The sequence below is a fragment of the Scophthalmus maximus genome, chromosome 19, assembly GCF_022379125.1.
Source record: "Scophthalmus maximus strain ysfricsl-2021 chromosome 19, ASM2237912v1, whole genome shotgun sequence".
NCBI lineage: Eukaryota > Metazoa > Chordata > Actinopteri > Pleuronectiformes > Scophthalmidae > Scophthalmus > Scophthalmus maximus.
Window position 1 is genome coordinate 5681431 of NC_061533.1, and position 17476 is coordinate 5698906.

The 17476-nt window shown below is 42.0% G+C and overlaps 2 protein-coding genes across 3 annotated transcripts; one reads left to right on the forward strand and one right to left on the reverse strand.

Annotated features, from left to right (window-relative positions):
- Positions 1-1029: 1029 nt before the first annotated feature.
- Positions 1030-3856, reverse strand: LOC118313574 (cyclin-O). Its single transcript, XM_035639125.2, has 3 exons — positions 2958-3856; positions 2177-2362; positions 1030-2086 (listed from the first exon to the last, which is right to left on the reverse strand). Exons 1-3 carry the CDS (start codon positions 3489-3491, stop codon positions 1478-1480), a joined length of 1329 nt encoding a protein of 442 aa, XP_035495018.2. The 5' UTR covers positions 3492-3856; the 3' UTR covers positions 1030-1477.
- Positions 3857-3975: 119 nt separating this feature from the next.
- Positions 3976-17283, forward strand: tut7 (terminal uridylyl transferase 7). Of its 2 annotated transcripts, none has more exons than XM_047329234.1 (29): positions 3976-4106; positions 5170-5602; positions 5886-6040; positions 6206-6322; positions 6475-6652; positions 6816-6904; positions 7254-7305; positions 7413-7482; positions 7697-7823; positions 7921-8040; positions 8154-8288; positions 8575-8752; positions 8988-9667; positions 9811-9961; positions 11035-11121; positions 11240-11340; positions 11606-11663; positions 12321-12424; positions 12549-12638; positions 12743-12856; positions 13273-13347; positions 13467-13644; positions 13873-13920; positions 14028-14119; positions 14209-14324; positions 14440-14639; positions 14791-14864; positions 14944-15007; positions 15655-17283. In XM_047329234.1, exons 2-29 carry the CDS (start codon positions 5188-5190, stop codon positions 15711-15713), a joined length of 3927 nt encoding a protein of 1308 aa, XP_047185190.1. In that variant the 5' UTR covers positions 3976-4106; positions 5170-5187; the 3' UTR covers positions 15714-17283. The 2 variants fall into 2 exon arrangements, with proteins under 2 accessions (XP_047185190.1, XP_047185189.1); XM_047329233.1 differs by having other exon boundaries at positions 4070-4338.
- The last annotated feature ends 193 nt before the right edge of the window (positions 17284-17476 follow it).

Below are 17476 nucleotides of genomic sequence, written 5' to 3' on the forward strand. Positions count from 1 at the left end.
ATCAAGGGTAGAACAGCTGATAGAGTTTGTGATCTTCTGCTTTCAGATGGACGCAAAGCATTTGATGTTTTTTTTTAATATTATTTATGGTGCAAATGGTTTTAATTTATTATTATTATTTTTCTATTCACTATCAAACTTGCTTCATTTGTTTGTAGTTGTTATGGCGACTTTAAACGTAGTGTGGTGTCATAGCATTGAGTGCGTAATTTCTATCCAATCGTGCGTAAAAAAGAAAAAACCCCTCCTCAAATGAGGTCAATGCCCGTTTCCACATTTCAAGAGAAAGGGAAAAGGGCAATTGATAGCAGACAGCTCAGTAAACACTCGTGACAAATGCCCCGATAAGTAAACAAACAAGAGCCAATTCTCCTCGGCCCCTTAACGCTGAATGCACCTGTGTGGTCGACACACTGTGTCAGCAGGCCGAGATGCCACGCGTAATGGATTATCAGATAAAGCCCCCCCAGTTAACTATAGGCCGTGTTGGCACAGTTTAGTTTCGAATAACACGGCCATTGATGCAACGTTAAATAAAAAACGTGGGCAAACTGACCTCCAGGTAAACGACCACAAAGGCCCAGTGGACACAAGAATCAGTTACACTTTGAGAAGAGTGTTTATTTCTGCTTTTAGCCCTTGAGGGGCCCTTTAACTGTACATTTAAAGCATTTCGATGTGAGAGTTACACTATGTCATATTTATGCCATCTGCTTGAATCATAGTTAATATCTCAGCAACCTAATGATGTCTGCACAGTATTAAAGTCAAAAAACTGCAGTGCAAAGAGGACGTAGACTGAGACATGACACTGTCCAATAAGTTCCAATAAAGTTGCGAACATTTAACTTTATTATAACTTTATTTATTTTGTTGAATGTCATGTCTCTTATTTATGTCATCAAGACCTCCTGGCAGCACCTGACGCTCTCATTTCCAAGGTCATGTTGTCATTTAACATGAGCTGAAATTTATTTCATACTTCATAAACCCTTCAGAGACAAACACAAATTCATTCACCGACTGTTTATTTCATTACAATCAATCAGTTCAGTACAGCACATTTTTTTCTGGTCCTTCATCAAGAGGTTGCGACAGTAACATAACTCGTAAACCTGCAGCAAGTCAGTGCATATGTATAGTAAATAATGATTTTGATTTAGAGTTAACTAAGAAATTAAAAAAGAATAATACAATCAACATATATTAAACCTACTATCAATAAATATAAAACATTGTAAATTGCAAATTGTAAAACATTCGGCGGTATCAAGTATGACTGATTGTCTGTAAGACAATGAGGTTTTGTGGATGAACACCAGACTTCACTTGTGAAACATTTCAACACATAATTGAGAGACTTTTCCCTCAGGTCCGTGTTTTGTGGAAATAATCTCTAGAATACAACCTCCCCCGCTAAAAGTAGAGAGGGATTTGGCGTTTTTTGCTATAACATCTGAGCGGTGGCTCACTGCAGTCACATGGTGGACATCACTTCCAGCGTCTCCTGGTTTAATGACACCAGCAGCTTCAGGTTGTCTTCGCATTCCCGAGCCAGATTGTGGTTGTGGCTCTCCTGACCCACAGGCAGGAAGTGAGAGTTGCCCTCAGAAACCACAAAGGGTTGTGCAGAAGCTGGTTGGGCACTTAGCTCATTCACAAAACTGTCCCAGCGGTTTTCCTGTGACTGGACGGTTGCATGCTCAACGAGCACCCGATCAGTTTTCAGCAGCTCACCGGCCAGCCTCAGTGCACAGCTCGCAGTCAGAGATGGTGGGTATTTGTTGAAAGCATAGTCTGCTAAAGTCAACTCGCACACCTTTTGTGCGAGGCCGCCGCTCTGCCCATGTCTTTTTGTGTCCGGATTCCTTCTTGTGCACCCGTCACCGACCGCGTTCTCAGACACAAGCTGGGAAGCCTCCATGCAGTTGGCGTAATAGTCCAGGAAAAAGGCCAGGGTGGGTGCAGTGAGGCGGAAGTTGAGGCGAAGGAGGATGAGACACTCCATGTTGCAGAGCTGCTCCTTGGTGAAGGCATCACAACACAACGACAAGAGGTGGCTGATCCGCGGTGAGCAAACCTCCACCTTGGTGGCACAGAGAAAGGGAGCGTGTTATATTGAATGAAATCGTCAGACTCAAACATTTGTGCTCCTATACTTTACTCAAACACGCACCTGTTTACTGGCTAAAAGGAGTGCAGTGACACCCAGTAGCTGGAAGCAGTCGGCAGCCACTGCGGTGCACGCCAGGAACCTGTCCATGATGTTCACCGCCAGGCAGCAGCACTCAAAGGACAGACGGAGGTGTTGGTGCACAGGGATGAGCCAGCTGACGAGCTTGCACCGCGCATCTGCAGTCAGCTGCAGGTAAACACAATCCATTAGTATAATCATTAAGAAAGTTTTTAATGCATGTTAGCATAGAAATTAGAGCTCGACTGCTGTAAAAATTAGCGCCAATATGAATGTTATTTAAATTTTACAGAATAAACAAAGCAGAAAAGATGTTCCTTTTCATGTTTACATTTTATGTTTTTTCCTCATATATTTTCAAGTTCTATATATTCGGTTGTATTTGTTTATTTATTGTCATTCATAATAAAGTTTATGGTACTAAACTACAATATCAAGCCTCAATTACAAGGTTTCGATAATGACAAAACTATATATTGGCTATAAGATAAGATATTCTTTTATTCATCCCACAAAGGGGAAATGAATGAATAATGCACTTTAAAGTGTTCCAGTGAATTATAATATTTTCTCTTAATTGTGTTAAATGGGTTATAATGTACAGGCAACAATTTCGGTGGACAATAGGCTCAAGGCTATAAGTTAACAAAATGCAGACAAGCCGCCAAATTAATACAAACCTGTAAACATTTTTAATATTGTGATTTCCATTCACCAACAGGCTACATATATCTGCCCCTTTATGAAGTGTCTTATAACCTACTTGTGGCTGTCGTGCCAAGCTTCTGCAGGGGTGAAACTGCGCCTCTTTCTCTCTCTGGATGGTGAAGCCGACGTCTCCGTACTGCCGGTACCAGTTGGACAGCTGCTGCTCCGAGTCCGCAGGAGGCTCCGGCTCATCTACACGGAGCGGGGACACGTTCGTCCGGGCCGGGGACGAGATGGGAGAGAGTCCCACCAGGTCCTCCTCGAAACCGGAGTCGCTCATTTTGGACATGAGTTTCTGTTTCCTGTGTCTGGCCTCTAACTTTCGCGGTTGCACCGACGTGAGCGCCTCGGTCAGGGGAGATGCGCCGTTCACCCGTCTGCGTTTGTGAGCAGCCTCGGATCCGAGGTCGCCGTTCACGAATGACACCATCCCCTCTGTCTCCAGTCGGACAGTCCACGGGCTGCATGTGCTCAACTGAGGCCAGCTGACACCGCTGCTCGGCATCCCCTGGGAGAGTTGCTCGTGGGACGCTGGGGGGGGGGGAGTTCCGTCAGTTAAGTTTTCCCGGGGTCGTCCCCGCTCCTGCATCTCACCTTTCTCCCGTCGCCCCGGGCAACCGAGGCTAAACAATCACTTGCCCCATGATGTAGATATTAATTATCTTTTAACCCTGGAACATATGTTTTAGCATTTACTGTCTGTATATCTATTAAAAAACCAAAAAAACCAAAACGCTTTGATTTGATTTATTTTTCACATGTGGAATTGTGTTGTAGTTACACAAAAGAAACACATTTTAAATAACGTAACACTTAGGTAACACTTAGCTAGCTAGCTGCACCTATGTAGCAACCCAAGATCATTGTTTGTGTAGTTTGCTTCATGTATGAATTTAATAAAGGCCATGTTTAGCTGCGTTAGGATATTATTAAATCACCAGAGGTCAGGCGATTTTATTTTTCCCCCAAGAAGGCAAACGAAGGGGATGCCCCGCCCGACTCTACCTCTGATTGGTGAACTCTGATATCTCTAACCAATCATCACTCCCCCTCTAGCCAACCTAACAACAAAGGCAACGAGTACCAGCCAATCAGAGACCGAGTGAGACGGGCCCATTCTAACGTTATCCTAGGAAGAAGAAAAAAAAGTTGGCTTGCAGTACACTACTGAATGATGCGCACCAGAGGCGAGTTAGCAGTGGATGTAAGCTACGCCGATTAAAGAATTAAGTGGACCACACAACTGCCTTTTAGAATAAGTTCGTGGCGTGTGAAAATGGACCTGTCCCGTTTTTTGCGCTGGGCGGAACTTTAGAGCGGACGGCCACAAACAGAGTCGGGACTTCACCTCTCAAACTCCAGTGCGAGACAAAAACGATCTTGCCAAGTCAGACCCAAACAAGCCTTCAGATATGTCGTCTGTACTCTCACAAAAGGTATTTCAACGGCTCCTTTAAACGGATAGACATCGTTAGCATTTTACGAATGGTTGTCTACTCCCGCAGCTGCGGGTTAAACAGCCTGAAAACAGTAAAAAAAAAAACTAGCAATGCTAGCTGTAGCTAGCTTTGGGGCTAGATGTTAGGTGTCGTCACGTTAGCCGACGAGCTAAATGATAGCGAGGTGCTACACGGGGCTACGTTAGCTAACGGTACATTTTGGTTCATTCACAAGAGTTGGTTGGCGGCGTGTTAGGTGTGCGCGTGACACTGCTTCATGTCGTTAACCTGAGACGGAGGAACGAGAAACGCTAGCGGCATATTAGCAGAAGCTAGTAAGCTAGCGTGCGCTAACAGAGCATGCCATAACAAAGTCAGCTCACTTGGCTAACGTCACAGTTAGCCAGGGGAGCTTGAGTTAACGTAACACTTGTACAAACTGTGGCACCGTAATCGAAACCAACGCAAGGGTTAAATCGGTGATGGACTGCACTGGTAACAGCTGAAGCATCGATGTTAACTTTCGTTTCCCCACGGTGCTCACAATTCAAGTGCCGGTTATCGTGTCACCTTTGTTTGCATGTTACAGACGATTTCATGCGAATCGAAACTTAAATGACGCGATTGGCTCAACGTACATCAGCTGCTGAGCTGCTGTACGTTAAACGACAGGTTTCGGATGTTGTGTATAAGTGAACATGTAAGACATATGAGAAAGTTGGGCAGATGATCCCGTTGGCATACAGTTTGAGTCAATGGTGTTGCGATCACATGACGACTATTTCCACTGTTTGCTCAATATCTTTATTCTGTATCGTGTTTTTGCAGTTTTAGCAAAAGTGAATCATGGAAAACCCTGGCAGGCCTTACCGTAACAGGCAGAGCACTTGGGAGAGGGGAGCAGCAGCAGCAGCAGCAGCAGCAGCAGCAGACAAGGAAGAACACTGGAGGTTCCAGGACCAGGGTCGAGGGCAGAACTTCAGGCCAGAGGGAGGTCAGCAGGGCAAGAAGAACCAGGCTGGGCCCTACCGTGCCAGTCCTAAGAAGGGAGGACTGGGACCTCTGAGCTACGCCCCTGCTGGGTTCAGAGGTGGTCAGAGCCCCTCGCAGAAGGATGACATCCGTTGGTTCTCGGGTCCCGAGAACAGCGGTGGCGTTAGAGAAGATAAATGGAGAGAGCGCTCGCAGCAGCAGCACTGGAGGAGGAGTGTCCAGGCAGAGGGTCCGAGGGAGGACGCAGATGACGGTGCTAATAAATCAGGTATGGAGTGCAACTCGTTTAGGCTTATCTTTAAACCCTAAAAGATCTGAGGCAATCTGCCAACAATCTCAATTGACATCTTTTAAAATGGGGCACACCACAATGATTTTTTCCGCCTGCAACTCTGATCTTGATGACAGAGATGTGGTGTATATTAAAATGTATCTTCTGTTTGAGTGTAAGAACTGACTGTAGTTAAACATCCAAGGCATATACACATTACTTATCTCCACGAAAAACCTTCGTCATCGTATTTTGAAACATGTATTCATTCCATCCAAAGGGAAAAGACGGAGGAACAGAAACAGGAAGAAACCTTTTGCTGAGGAGAACCAGGCCTCTGTGATTGAAGAATCCACACTATCGGCCAAAGAGCTGCAGAGCCTGCAGCAAGCAGAGCAGCGACTTGGCAAAGATGAGATCTACTGCCTGAAGAAGGTACAGACGTTCATTGTGGTATCTCAAAAATACAGCCTCATGTAAATATGCTTTGATAAGTCAGTGAAATAATATTTGATGAGTTAGGAACATCCTTGACAGCATAATTTTTTGCAGCCATTGTCTAATGTTTGAACCCCCCCCCCCCCCCCTAAACTGTTGCAGAAGCCCCACAGTAACCCCGGTGCACTTTACACCTGCGCTCTGTGCGACGTCCTCTTGGATTCTGTGTCTGACGCTTACAGGCACATCAGAGACAAACGGCACAAGAAAAGAGCTCGGGTGAGATATTGTTGGACAATGCAAATCGCCACATCCAGGATTACAATAAAAATTTGTTGACTTGTGATGCTAACCTATCAAGATTGCCATTGTGCAGTTATAATTATGTTTAAATGAATTCCTATTTTCTTGTTTGCTTTTTTTGTTAACAGGAGATGCAAGAACAGGTGATGCTGACTGAGATTCTGCCTCCGGGCCCGGAGCAGATCAGTGCAGTGAGTGCTGCATTAGAGGCTGTCATCCTGGAACATGGGATGAATGACCAGGATGTCGAGAGGAGGCAGTATGTAGTCTCCATCATGCAAGACCTCCTCCTGTCCGTCCTGCCTGGTAAGTCAGCTGAGGAGAAAATAGATGGTGAGGATGATTTCATCCTGATGGTGATAATGCTTTTTTAGCAAACAGGCAGTTGGCCCCTTACATCGTTTTTATTGTTCTGTGAGTTGTTTTAATGTTAATAAAAATATTCTCTGTCGATTTCTCTTACCTGCAGAGATAAGGCTGAGGCTATATGGATCATCTTGCACTAAGTTTGGATTTAAGGATTCTGATGTCAACATTGACATTCAGTATCCACCTCACGTGAGTAGCCCAGTGTGAGTTTGTTGGTGTGAATACTGTTTCATATGAAGATTTTTATTGGTTGTATAAATGTATGATGGAAATAGACACAACAAACACTACAAACAAGTCACAAGAGACATTGTGTCAAATAAGATAATTAATATGCATAACCAACATCTTAGTTTAGTATGAGTTTGTAGCAGATACAGTAATGACTACGGGGATGGCAAAAATGAATCCTTTCTTTATTTTTTGTGGTTTCATAAGTGGTTTTATTTATGGATGTGTTTGTGAGACACCACATTTATATGCCTTTTAATATTCTATTTATGTTGTGTAAAGGCTTTGAAATGGAATGTATTCACAGATGCACCAGCCAGACGTGTTGTTGTTGGTCAAGGAGAGCCTCTCTGTGAGCCGTGAGTCACCTTTTATTCATTCAGCTACTGTCTTTTTTAGCCTTCCACCATAGGAAGTTAAGTCATGTGCTGGGCTGTTAAAGAACTGTGTCTTGTTCTGTCCTCAGCTGCCTTTGTGGACATGGAAGCTGATTTTCATGCCAGGGTGCCTGTTGTTATCTGCAAAGAGAAAAATAGGTGGGTATCTCCAACATCAAATCAAACCAATGAATCAAACTCTTATGATTTAGTATGATTTAATATCTGAAGTCATTATCTGATCAGGTTGACCATAATTCAAAACCTTATAATGCTACCAGAATTATTATTTTTTACATGCAGAGAGGACAAACACATTTGTAGAATAGCAGTAAACCACTACTGAATATTCAAACGTTGTCATTCTCAACAGTGGCCTGATCTGCAAAGTGAGTGCAGGGAATGAAAACGCGTTCCAAACCACCTCCTATCTGTCTGCTCTCGCCAGTCGGGAGAATCATCTCCTCCCACTGGTTCTGGGCCTCAGGCGCTGGGCCCAGGTTTGTTCCCAGTTGAAACCCTGACCTGAATGTTTTTTCTGATCTGCCGAGTATTTTTGTAAAACATCACATTGTATTGTTCTTTCTTGTGGCTCAGATCTGTCAGATTGACCGCGCAGAGGAAGGTGGGCTGCCGCCGTATGTCTTCGCCCTCATGGTTATCTACTTTTTACAGCAGCGCAAAGAGTCTCTCTTGCCTACCTACCTGAACCATGAGGTGTGTGTGTTTCTTTGCATCTCGCCCCTCAAAACAATATAGTGTTAATTTCAGTATTATTCATTGGTAGTTGTTTTCAATAGGAACTAATCTAATCTTTTTTTTATTTTTAGATCAAGGTGTTTTCACTCAGCCGGCTGTCAGACTTCAATCTCATGCAAATAGAGGATGATTATTTACACTGGGCTTACACGCCACCCCCCAGAGATTCATCACAGCCAGCAGAGGGCTCCGGTATCAAGGGAAAGGTAAACATGAAGACACAGATGTAGTTTTTGTCTGAATAGAGGGTGTTGTCTACTGTTTTGGCAGTCTAACAGATTAACAAATTATACGTAAGCAAAAAAAAAAAAAGGTTCCCGAAGTAAAAAATATTGCAAAGAGTCTGGTATACTTTGGAAACTCGTAGGAAAAAGATAAAATAGAAATACGAAGCAATAACAGTAACAAAAACTATATACAATAAAAAATACTATATACAATAGTTGTCTGACGTCCTGGATTGTATGTTAAGTCCGATGTGCTTTCGTGCAGGTGCCGCTGGTGTTTCCGAGCCCTCGTCCGCCTGTGGAAGTTGGGCTCCTCTGGGTTGAAATGCTTCGCTTCTACTCGCTGGAGTTCAACATGGCTGACAATGTGATGAGCGTGCGGACCAGCGCCGTCCTCTCCCGGGAGATCAAAGATTGGCCAAAGAAACGCATCGCTGTGGAGGGTAAGAAGCTTTCTCATGTGTAGTATGAATTTTGAAGGTTTTACTGTATTGGTGCTTAAGTAGTAGTGAAGATTATACATGTATGTCCAGGTAGAATGGATTTGGATTTGATAATACTGTTGATTCTGTCACTGAAGTTTGGGATTTTTGAGAAAGAGGGAGAGAGAGAGAGAGAGAGGGGTATTAATCTTACCTACGTGGTTCATCTCTAACCAGTGTCTCTTTCTGTATTTAGACCCGTTTGCCGTGAAGAGAAATGTGGCCCGCACAGTGAACAGCCAGCAGATGTTCGAGTACATCGTCCACTGCCTCAAAACCACATACAAGTACTTTGCACTACCACTCAACGCGCCAGCTGCCAATTGTAAGACGGACGCGCGGCGAGGACCAATCCAAGGGGCAAACACTAACGACCTGTCAGATTTCAGTCAGCTCACCATTGAATCGCAGCGTGCAGGTCAACCCAAAGCTGTAGAAAATGGTCCTGAGGACTCTGATTGCATTATCGAGGAGGAGGAGGAAGTCGAAGAATACAGTGACTCCGACGAAGAGCGAGAGAAGGAGAAGGCGGATCTGGGCAAGAGCAGTCTCTCAGAGGACGAGGAAGAGCCGGATGAGGACGTGGATACACAAGTCAGGCGCCATTTGGACAGCTTCACCACAGAGGACGAGGACATCTTCCCAGTGGATGAGATTTCAGGGGAGGATCTTTTGTCTGATGAGGAGGGTCCAGATTTGGACACACCTGGTTCAATGGAGGAGGAGGAGGAGGAGGAAGAAGAGGAGCTGGCACCTTGCAGCCTGTCACTTCCACCTTTGGAGGATGCAATTAAAGACCAGAGCCTGGAAAATAAGATCCCAAAACCGAAACGACTGTCTTATGCGTTCACCAAGCAAGCGTTCACCAGAGGAAAGGTAGGTTTAGCCTTGTCTTTGTGTTTTTACTTGACACAATATTTATGAAGGCCTGGTCGATAACTGGAAGTTAAACCAGAGAAGATATTGTAAATGAATTTGGGTGCATCATCTCAGTTAAATTCTTTCCAATGTCTCCTTAGTCACACTTGGTCGTGTGCAGCTTGTGCAAGCGCGATGGTCATCTGAAAAAAGACTGCCCAGAAGATTTCAAGAAAGTGCAGCTGGAGCCTCTGCCCTCTTTGACACCAGAGTTTCTCAGTGTCCTCAACAAAGTGTGTGAGCAGTGCTACAGTAAGTATAATCTCATTCCATAAGTAATTGTGATTTGAAATGACCCGTGAGAGTGAAAGAAAATTGTACTTTTTTTACGTCAAATTACGGCAGATAGAAATTTTTACATATTTCAAAATATCACATTTTAATACCCGTGAGATTTGGTGGTTAAAGTGGCATCCAGAAAACTCTTGAAAGGCCTTTTTCACAGCAGACATTAGCCCGAGTAGGAAGAACACAGGTGTCGCTGATAACATCGACGAGGGCTCTGTTCAAAAAAGGCCTGTTGCACAACCTCCTTGTAAATGGCTTGTTTTGACTTTACCAGTGCCACCTGTTCACAAGTCGGTGCACATTTGAATGATTTAGTCATTACCACACCCTCAAATTTTCTGTTAAAGTCTTTCTCGAAATTTAAAAAAAACAACTATGTTGTCAAAATTCAGCAGAGGAAAATAGCAAATGTAGCAGTTGTACAAGCTGTTTTTCGGTGCCTGAATGAAATGTAATATACTACATCTGTCAGTGATGTTTTGTCAGAGCAAAGTAGAGCCGTAATAAAAATGTATAGAGAGAAAGAGAATGGTTTGATGGTAATTTAGATTTCTTAAAGCAAAATGGCTCATGACTTATTACTTATTTGGAGGTGTTCAAGGTGATGCAGCTGTCAGATAAATGTGATAGATTGTTTTATAAAATAGTTGCTTTTTTGTATTTTTATTATGGTGATAATGAAAAGATATTTAAATAAAAGAACAAATCAGCTCAAGTGGTTATTGCATTAGGTCCAATGTGTTTTAAATTACATGAATGACTGACCTGTTATTAGTAACTCAACCTCCAGTAGTTTTCATGCCAATCTAAGTATTTAGTGTTGGAAAGTCGAAATACATACTGAATAAGTGCTATTTTTGGAAGCTGTTAGTCATATGTGCATACATTTTTATACCTATGACATCCTGTCAGTCATCTTCATGTTGACCACTGTTAACAAATCACAAATAAGTTACCATTCTAAAACTTTTGTGAAATTGTTTAAATTAAGTTTGTGACACTGGCAAGATCTGAGTATAGGTCTGTTTCCATTTCAGCTGACTTCGCCCCAGATGAACTGGAAGTGGGAGTACGGGAGCACATTCTTCAAGACTTGGAGAACTTTGTTAGACGACAGTTTGCTGGTGACGTAAACTACAGTATTCACTGTTTAGCATCTTAGGTGTTTCAGACTGAAACTAGCGTGATATTACATTATATGTAGGATGAAATTGAAAGATCCTGTTCTTGTGTTTTTTACAGGAGCCCGGCTACAACTATTTGGCTCGTCCAAAAATGGCTTTGGCTTCAGACAGAGTGACCTTGATATCTGTATGGTGTTTGAGGGGCAGGAGTCCCTTGATGTAGGTTATCTTTTTTTCACTGCTAATTTCATATGCTTCTAATGTTGTGGTCAGGTGTACTTCTGTGTAGCATCATTCTTTATTTGTACTGAGTTGTAATTTTTATGAGCGTTTTAAATTTAGTGGCATTATAAAATTTCCCAATTGAATATGTGTAACAGTTTCTATTTAGAGGGAAAAAAACGAACGCTAATGTGAAGATATTTGGTTTCTCTTCCCATTCTGGGACATGTGACATTCATCCTAATGTGTCTTATTTTCTTAGGATGTCGACTGCATCAGTATCATCGAAAGCTTGGCAAGAATGCTGAGGAAACACCCTGGTAAGGCAAAGGAGACCTGGACTAGATTGGTTTGTTTGATTTGTCAGCTTGCAGCGGACATTGGTTTTAGGCTACATCAACACCACTACGTTTTCATTTCAAAACACATCACAGCTTCTACATTTACACCTGCCGTCCCCACTACTCCAGAGTTTTCGAGCCCCTAAAACTGAGAAGTTTGGAAACACTGCTGGCCCTGTTTTATTTTGAAAATTCAGGGGCTGCATTGTAGTATGGACGGGCAAAACCGCTGGATGTTTTGAAATGATGATGCGGGTCACCTGCGTTTGCTTCCTGATTGATTCTTAGCGACTCGGTTACCAACAGGAAATGCAAAACACTGTCAGTAACAGTTCCACCTTGTCGTCTGTCCAAAAAAGAAATCACATGTCTTACTTTTCACCATTGCTGTTTCTTGTTGTCAGTATTTTCTGTAAATAAAACCTCCTTTTTTTTTTTTACCATTTTAGTGTTAAAATGCTGTTTTGAAATGAAAATCGTAGTAGCATGGATGTAGCTTTCTTTAGAAAATCGAAAGTGCTATAATGTTCCATAATCCCTGGTAAAGTGAAATGAGAAATGGAGCAGAATTGACTAAACAAAAATGTCGGCGTATCATATATTTAATCTGTCAACTCATCTGCACCCTGTCACCAGTTCTGAAGAACATCCTTCCCATCACTACGGCAAAAGTACCCATTGTGAAGTTCTACCATGTTCGCACCGGCCTGGAGGGAGACATCAGCCTCTACAACACACTGGTGAGGCTCTTTGTCCCTCTCTTCTTTTGTTTTTGAGTTTTCCCATTAAAGTAAAACCGATAAGAGTCAGTGGAAAAACCCACACATTTCACATTTGCCTTTGAGTGACACTTTTCTATTTCAGGCCCTGCACAACACACACCTACTGGCATCGTACGCTGCTATCGATAGGAGAGTGAAGATCCTCTGTTACGTTATGAAGGTTTTTGCTAAGGTGAATATCCTTCACACACAATATGTCGATGTATCTACAGTTTTATAGTGTCTCAGTATATTGTTCTGTGTTACCACTACATTTCTTTATTTGTCCCATTACAGATGTGCGACATTGGCGATGCCTCACGAGGAAGCCTCTCATCCTACGCCTACACACTCATGGTGCTGTACTTCCTCCAGCAGAGAAACCCACCAGTCATCCCTGTGCTGCAAGAGGTACAGTACCAATGACATGTTTGTCAAACTTGCTTTTTAAGTTTCTTTTCATTCACATTACTTTTTCAATTTTGAAATGCCTGAGTGGCATTGCCATTAGAATAATTTATAGCTTAGTATTTATATACCCCAGAAACTATATTTTATCTGTCCTTTCAAAATATTTATTTAGACAAACTCATGCTAAGCTTGATCTCAGAGAATCTCTTTGTTCAGGCTCTGGATTTACAGGACTTTTTTAGGGCTATAAATAATAATTCATCAGTCAAATAGGGGCTGTTGATTTATTTAAGACCATCTCTCTATCTAGACAGACAATATTATATTCCCAAGCAGACAACTAAAAATGTGTCAATTGTTGAAATGTTAATAAAAGCTGCATTTTCTGACCTCACTTGTTTTTTGTTTTTTTGCAGATCTATGATGGAAAGAGGCCAGAAGTGATGGTCGATGGCTGGAACGTGTACTTCTTTGATGACTTGGAAACATTAGTGAGTATTATGTATTTTAACAAATTCTGTGTGTGTCCATATCAACATTTTTGGGACTAAACGTAGCCACACGTGTCTTTTAATAACCTGTAAAATCTCGTGTTGTCTTTCACCTGCAGCCCAGTCGCTGGTCTCAGTATGGGAGCAACACTGAGACGGTGGGGGAGCTGTGGCTCGGCCTGCTCCGCTTCTACACGGAGGACTTCGACTTCAGGGAGCACGTCATCTCTATCCGTCAGCACGGCCGCCTCACCACCTTCAACAAGCAGTGGACGTCCAAATACATCGTCATTGAAGGTCAGCTCATGTGAAAGCGTAAAACACGGTAGCATACGAGTGTTGTTGTTGCACTTTGTTTTCAACTAACCGGCTGTCCAGCAACATGCATCAGTCCATGCAGATAATTTAATATATATCACAATTAGTGACTGGTATTGTTAGGTAAATTGAAATGACTGTGTGTGTGTGTGTGTGTGTGTGTGTATGCTTTGATGAATTTGACATTCTCCTGTGTTCATATTACAGATCCATTTGATCTGAATCACAATCTTGGTGCTGGTCTGTCCAGGAAAAGTATGATTATTGCTATATTTTAATATCTGTCCTCTGTTGTCTCATTTCCTTCTTAATGTTGTGACCTTTTTCAAATGTACTTTTTTGTCTTGACCTTTCGAAAACAGTGACAAACTTCATCATGAAGGCTTTCATCAATGGCAGAACGGTGTTTGGCACACCCATCAAAACCTTTCCTCCCATGTACCCCAGTCAGATGGTCAGTGTTTGCCATGTAAACACCATACTTGGACATCGTGGTGACATTTTCCAAGCACTGACGACGTGATTTGTCCCTATCTGTCTCAGGAGTACTTCTTTGATCCTGAAGTTCTCACCGAGGGGGAAGTGGCTCCCAACGACCGCTGCTGCCGCATCTGTGGCAAGATCGGCCACTTCATGAAAGACTGTCCCATGCGTAAAAAGTAGGTACAATCCCAATGCGTGTCTGAATTTGTCACAGACATATTTATTATACAGACGCATGTCTCTCCGCACCCTGTGTCAAGCTACTTTTGTTTTTTTAATGTATTTGTCCAGGTCCAAGCACAGACGGGACTCTGAGAGAAGGCCAGAGCACCTGAGAGACAAAATGGACCCTGCGGACGACACCAGGGATCAGTTCAGACACAAGAGTGAGCACTGGAGGAAAAGAGATGCACTGGAAATGCGCTGCTGCTATCTGTGTGGATCAAGTGCCCACATTAAGAAAGACTGTCCACAGTACAGAAGCCCTGCAGGTGCACACATCTAATTTTACTCTATTTTTGTTATTGTATTTGCATTTGTTAATCACGTTTTCCAACAGATGTTTCACTAGTATAAGTTAATAATAACATAATTTATGTTACTCAGTTGCTTTCTTTTAACCTATGGTTTATGATTTGGCAGGTAATCTGAAGATGGAGAGCTGTACCTACTCGGCTCCATCCCACTTGAGGAATTTGAGAGAGAAGGAGAAACAGGTAAGATCACAATTTTGGGGCAGTCAATGTGTACATTCCTACACCTGTGCCCCTGTTGACACTCCTTTTTTTTAATCAGGGTTTACCTATACCAGAGGAGAAGAAGAGAAGGCAACAGAATGTGATTTTAAGTCCACAAGCAGGTATTTGAAGTTACTGTGTTACTGTTATCTGCTTCAGTTAGAATTCCTTTGGTAGTGTCACAATTAAAGATTCCTCATCAAGTTTTCTTTATCATTGTTTAGCGAATTGATTTTAAATGTTTGCTTTGTTTTTTAATGTTGAAAAAGGTTCAAAGAAATTTTACAATACCAAACCAGGTGTATCATAAATCACATAAGCTCCTCATGCGTCAAATCCCAGCAAAAATATGTTATTAATTTAAGGAGACATACAAAACAAAAACAAAAACTGTTGCCGTTGTCTTTTTATATTCTGGGCCAACTGTCTTGTTTTAGGGCTGGTGATGAGAGAGAATGAGAGGGAGACATGTTTTTGTGGCGACAGGGAAAGCTGGCTGATGTTTTGGCTCAAGTTGAGCATTTTGCTTCTGTTTTTATCTGTTGTTTTCTATGAGATCCAAACACATTTTTTGTGCAAATAAAGCAGCAAATAAATCAAATAACAGCTGTCAGTTAATCACATTGAGTCAATCTGATCTGGGGGTGTTTTTTTTTAATTTAGTCTGATATGACGGGGTATATTTTTACATTGCAAAAGTGACGGTTGCAGATCAAAAACAGTATGTTCTGGAAATAAATTTTGATTGTTGCATTCTGGTTCGTTACAGGTAGCTTAGCCTGCCGAAATGTGGGTCGCTCTGGTCACAGGAAGAGCCCGGTGGAATGAGCTGCAGCCGTGGCCACACAAAACCTTGAGGTTGTACTCTTGTCCAGGCAGACAGAAAAATCCAGAAACCGTTAAAATCTGTACGGGACTCTTGGGCCAATGGGAGCCCATCAAAAGCCAAAGCCAGGACGCCTTGACTTGAAGCCAAATAGGGCCTTTTTATGTTTTGATTTTTTTTTCTTTTTTTCCCCTGCAGTGCTTCTCCTCAGAGGAGCTTTTTAAAGCTTTTCATTTTAACAAAGCAAGCCATTACACATGCACATCATGTCTTTGTTTACCTACACTGCCACTCAAGTTTTTGTATCCTCTATACTTTTCAATGTGAAATTGCTTAAATCAGAAAATGTAAGTAACTGAGAAGTGACTCGGCTTTTGATCATCATCATCATAAGGTATCTTTTGTAGACAACATATGTACATTTTTGTCTTGTGATTGATGCTAACGCTTCTTGACACTTTATAAGCTCAACTGTCTTCACAGGTAACAACAAGTGTTTGGTGCTTTGGGTGTAACACAAAGGGACAATAGTGAGTTTGCCAGCTGGTTTAAGTAGCCTTAGGTCAGTGAAGAGTCATTAAGGTAATTTTAAAAATTAAACCAAGTCACTCATCAGTTCACTTATTCCTTATTTTCAAATTGCAAGTTTTTAATCAGGAATTATCCAGTTCCAGTTCCATCTTGTGATCTCACGAAAACATTTATAAAATGAGTTAAAAAACCATTGAATGGCAGTGTAACTTTTGTGATGGTCAGGTTTTTTTTTTTAAATAATGGAATTTCTTTTAAGAATCATTTTTAATTTGTCATGTGCACTGACGTCCAGCAGTCTCTCTCCCTCAGCATTGGAAGCAGCTCATCTTGAATTCTGTCTCATTGTGTGTTTGTGTTTGCAACAGATTTTTTTCTTCTTCTCAAGACCACTGATACGCCCAATTTCCTAGATCCATACTTTACAGTGAAACTGCTCTTCCTCTGTTAAATCTGATCCGTATGTGTCTCCACACGTTTGGAAGTTTTGTAATTATAGTGCAAGAACATAGCTTAGAAAGTTTTGTGCTTAACATTCTTTGGTTGGGGGTTTGTTTTTTTCAAGAAGAACTGGTCCAGCTGATGGCATACACTGCTTTAAATGCTATGTTCACTTACTATAGGTAATTTCCCATTATTTCAGTGAAAATATAAATGTATTTATTTGCCACAAAGGCTTCATTTCGTAGTAATGGTGCCACAGATTGGTAGCTGCACTGTGAGGGTCACGCCCTCGTGTTATGTTGCTGCTAGATAAATTCAAAGAGCTGCTCATCATCAGCTTCAACTAGGGAGTGTTTGGCTTTATTGTGGCCCTAATATGGCTAAATTTTATTGAAGGAAAAAAAAACGTGTTGTTGATGGTATTGTAAGGAAATTCCTCATTTTAAAGTATCTTTGTAATGACACCCCTTTATTGCATTTATTTTCCTGTACCCGAATGGGAGATTTGGTTTAAGGAACCCCAGTCCTGCCAGGATACATTGGCTTGCAAATCCATGTTGTGCCCCAGAACAAACATTAAACTGAAATCAAACCGCAGTGTGGAATATGTGCTTGAAAATATTATTTTCCCAGGACAGTGTGCAGATCTCAAACTGTGCTTCTACATGTATGAAAGACTCAATTCTTTAGTCTTGTGTGAGTGTGACCGAATTGTTGACAATGTAGGAGGCGTTGGTGAGCTGTGACTGACAAAACTGATATTATGGATTATGGATAGATTTAACTGTTT

Coding starts and splice junctions, on each gene's coding strand:
- LOC118313574 (XM_035639125.2), bottom strand. CDS start 3,491: ATGCAGGAGCGGGGACGACCCCGGGAAAACTTAACTGACGGAACTCCC. Junction 2,363..2,957: donor GCTTGGCACGACAGCCACAA/GTAGGTTATAAG, acceptor GTTTACCTGCAG/CTGACTGCAGATGCGCGGTG. Junction 2,087..2,176: donor TCCTTTTAGCCAGTAAACAG/GTGCGTGTTTGA, acceptor TGTGCCACCAAG/GTGGAGGTTTGCTCACCGCG.
- tut7 (XM_047329234.1), top strand. CDS start 5,188: ATGGAAAACCCTGGCAGGCCTTACCGTAACAGGCAGAGCACTTGGGAG. Junction 5,603..5,885: donor TGACGGTGCTAATAAATCAG/GTATGGAGTGCA, acceptor TTCCATCCAAAG/GGAAAAGACGGAGGAACAGA. Junction 11,341..11,605: donor AGGGGCAGGAGTCCCTTGAT/GTAGGTTATCTT, acceptor TTATTTTCTTAG/GATGTCGACTGCATCAGTAT.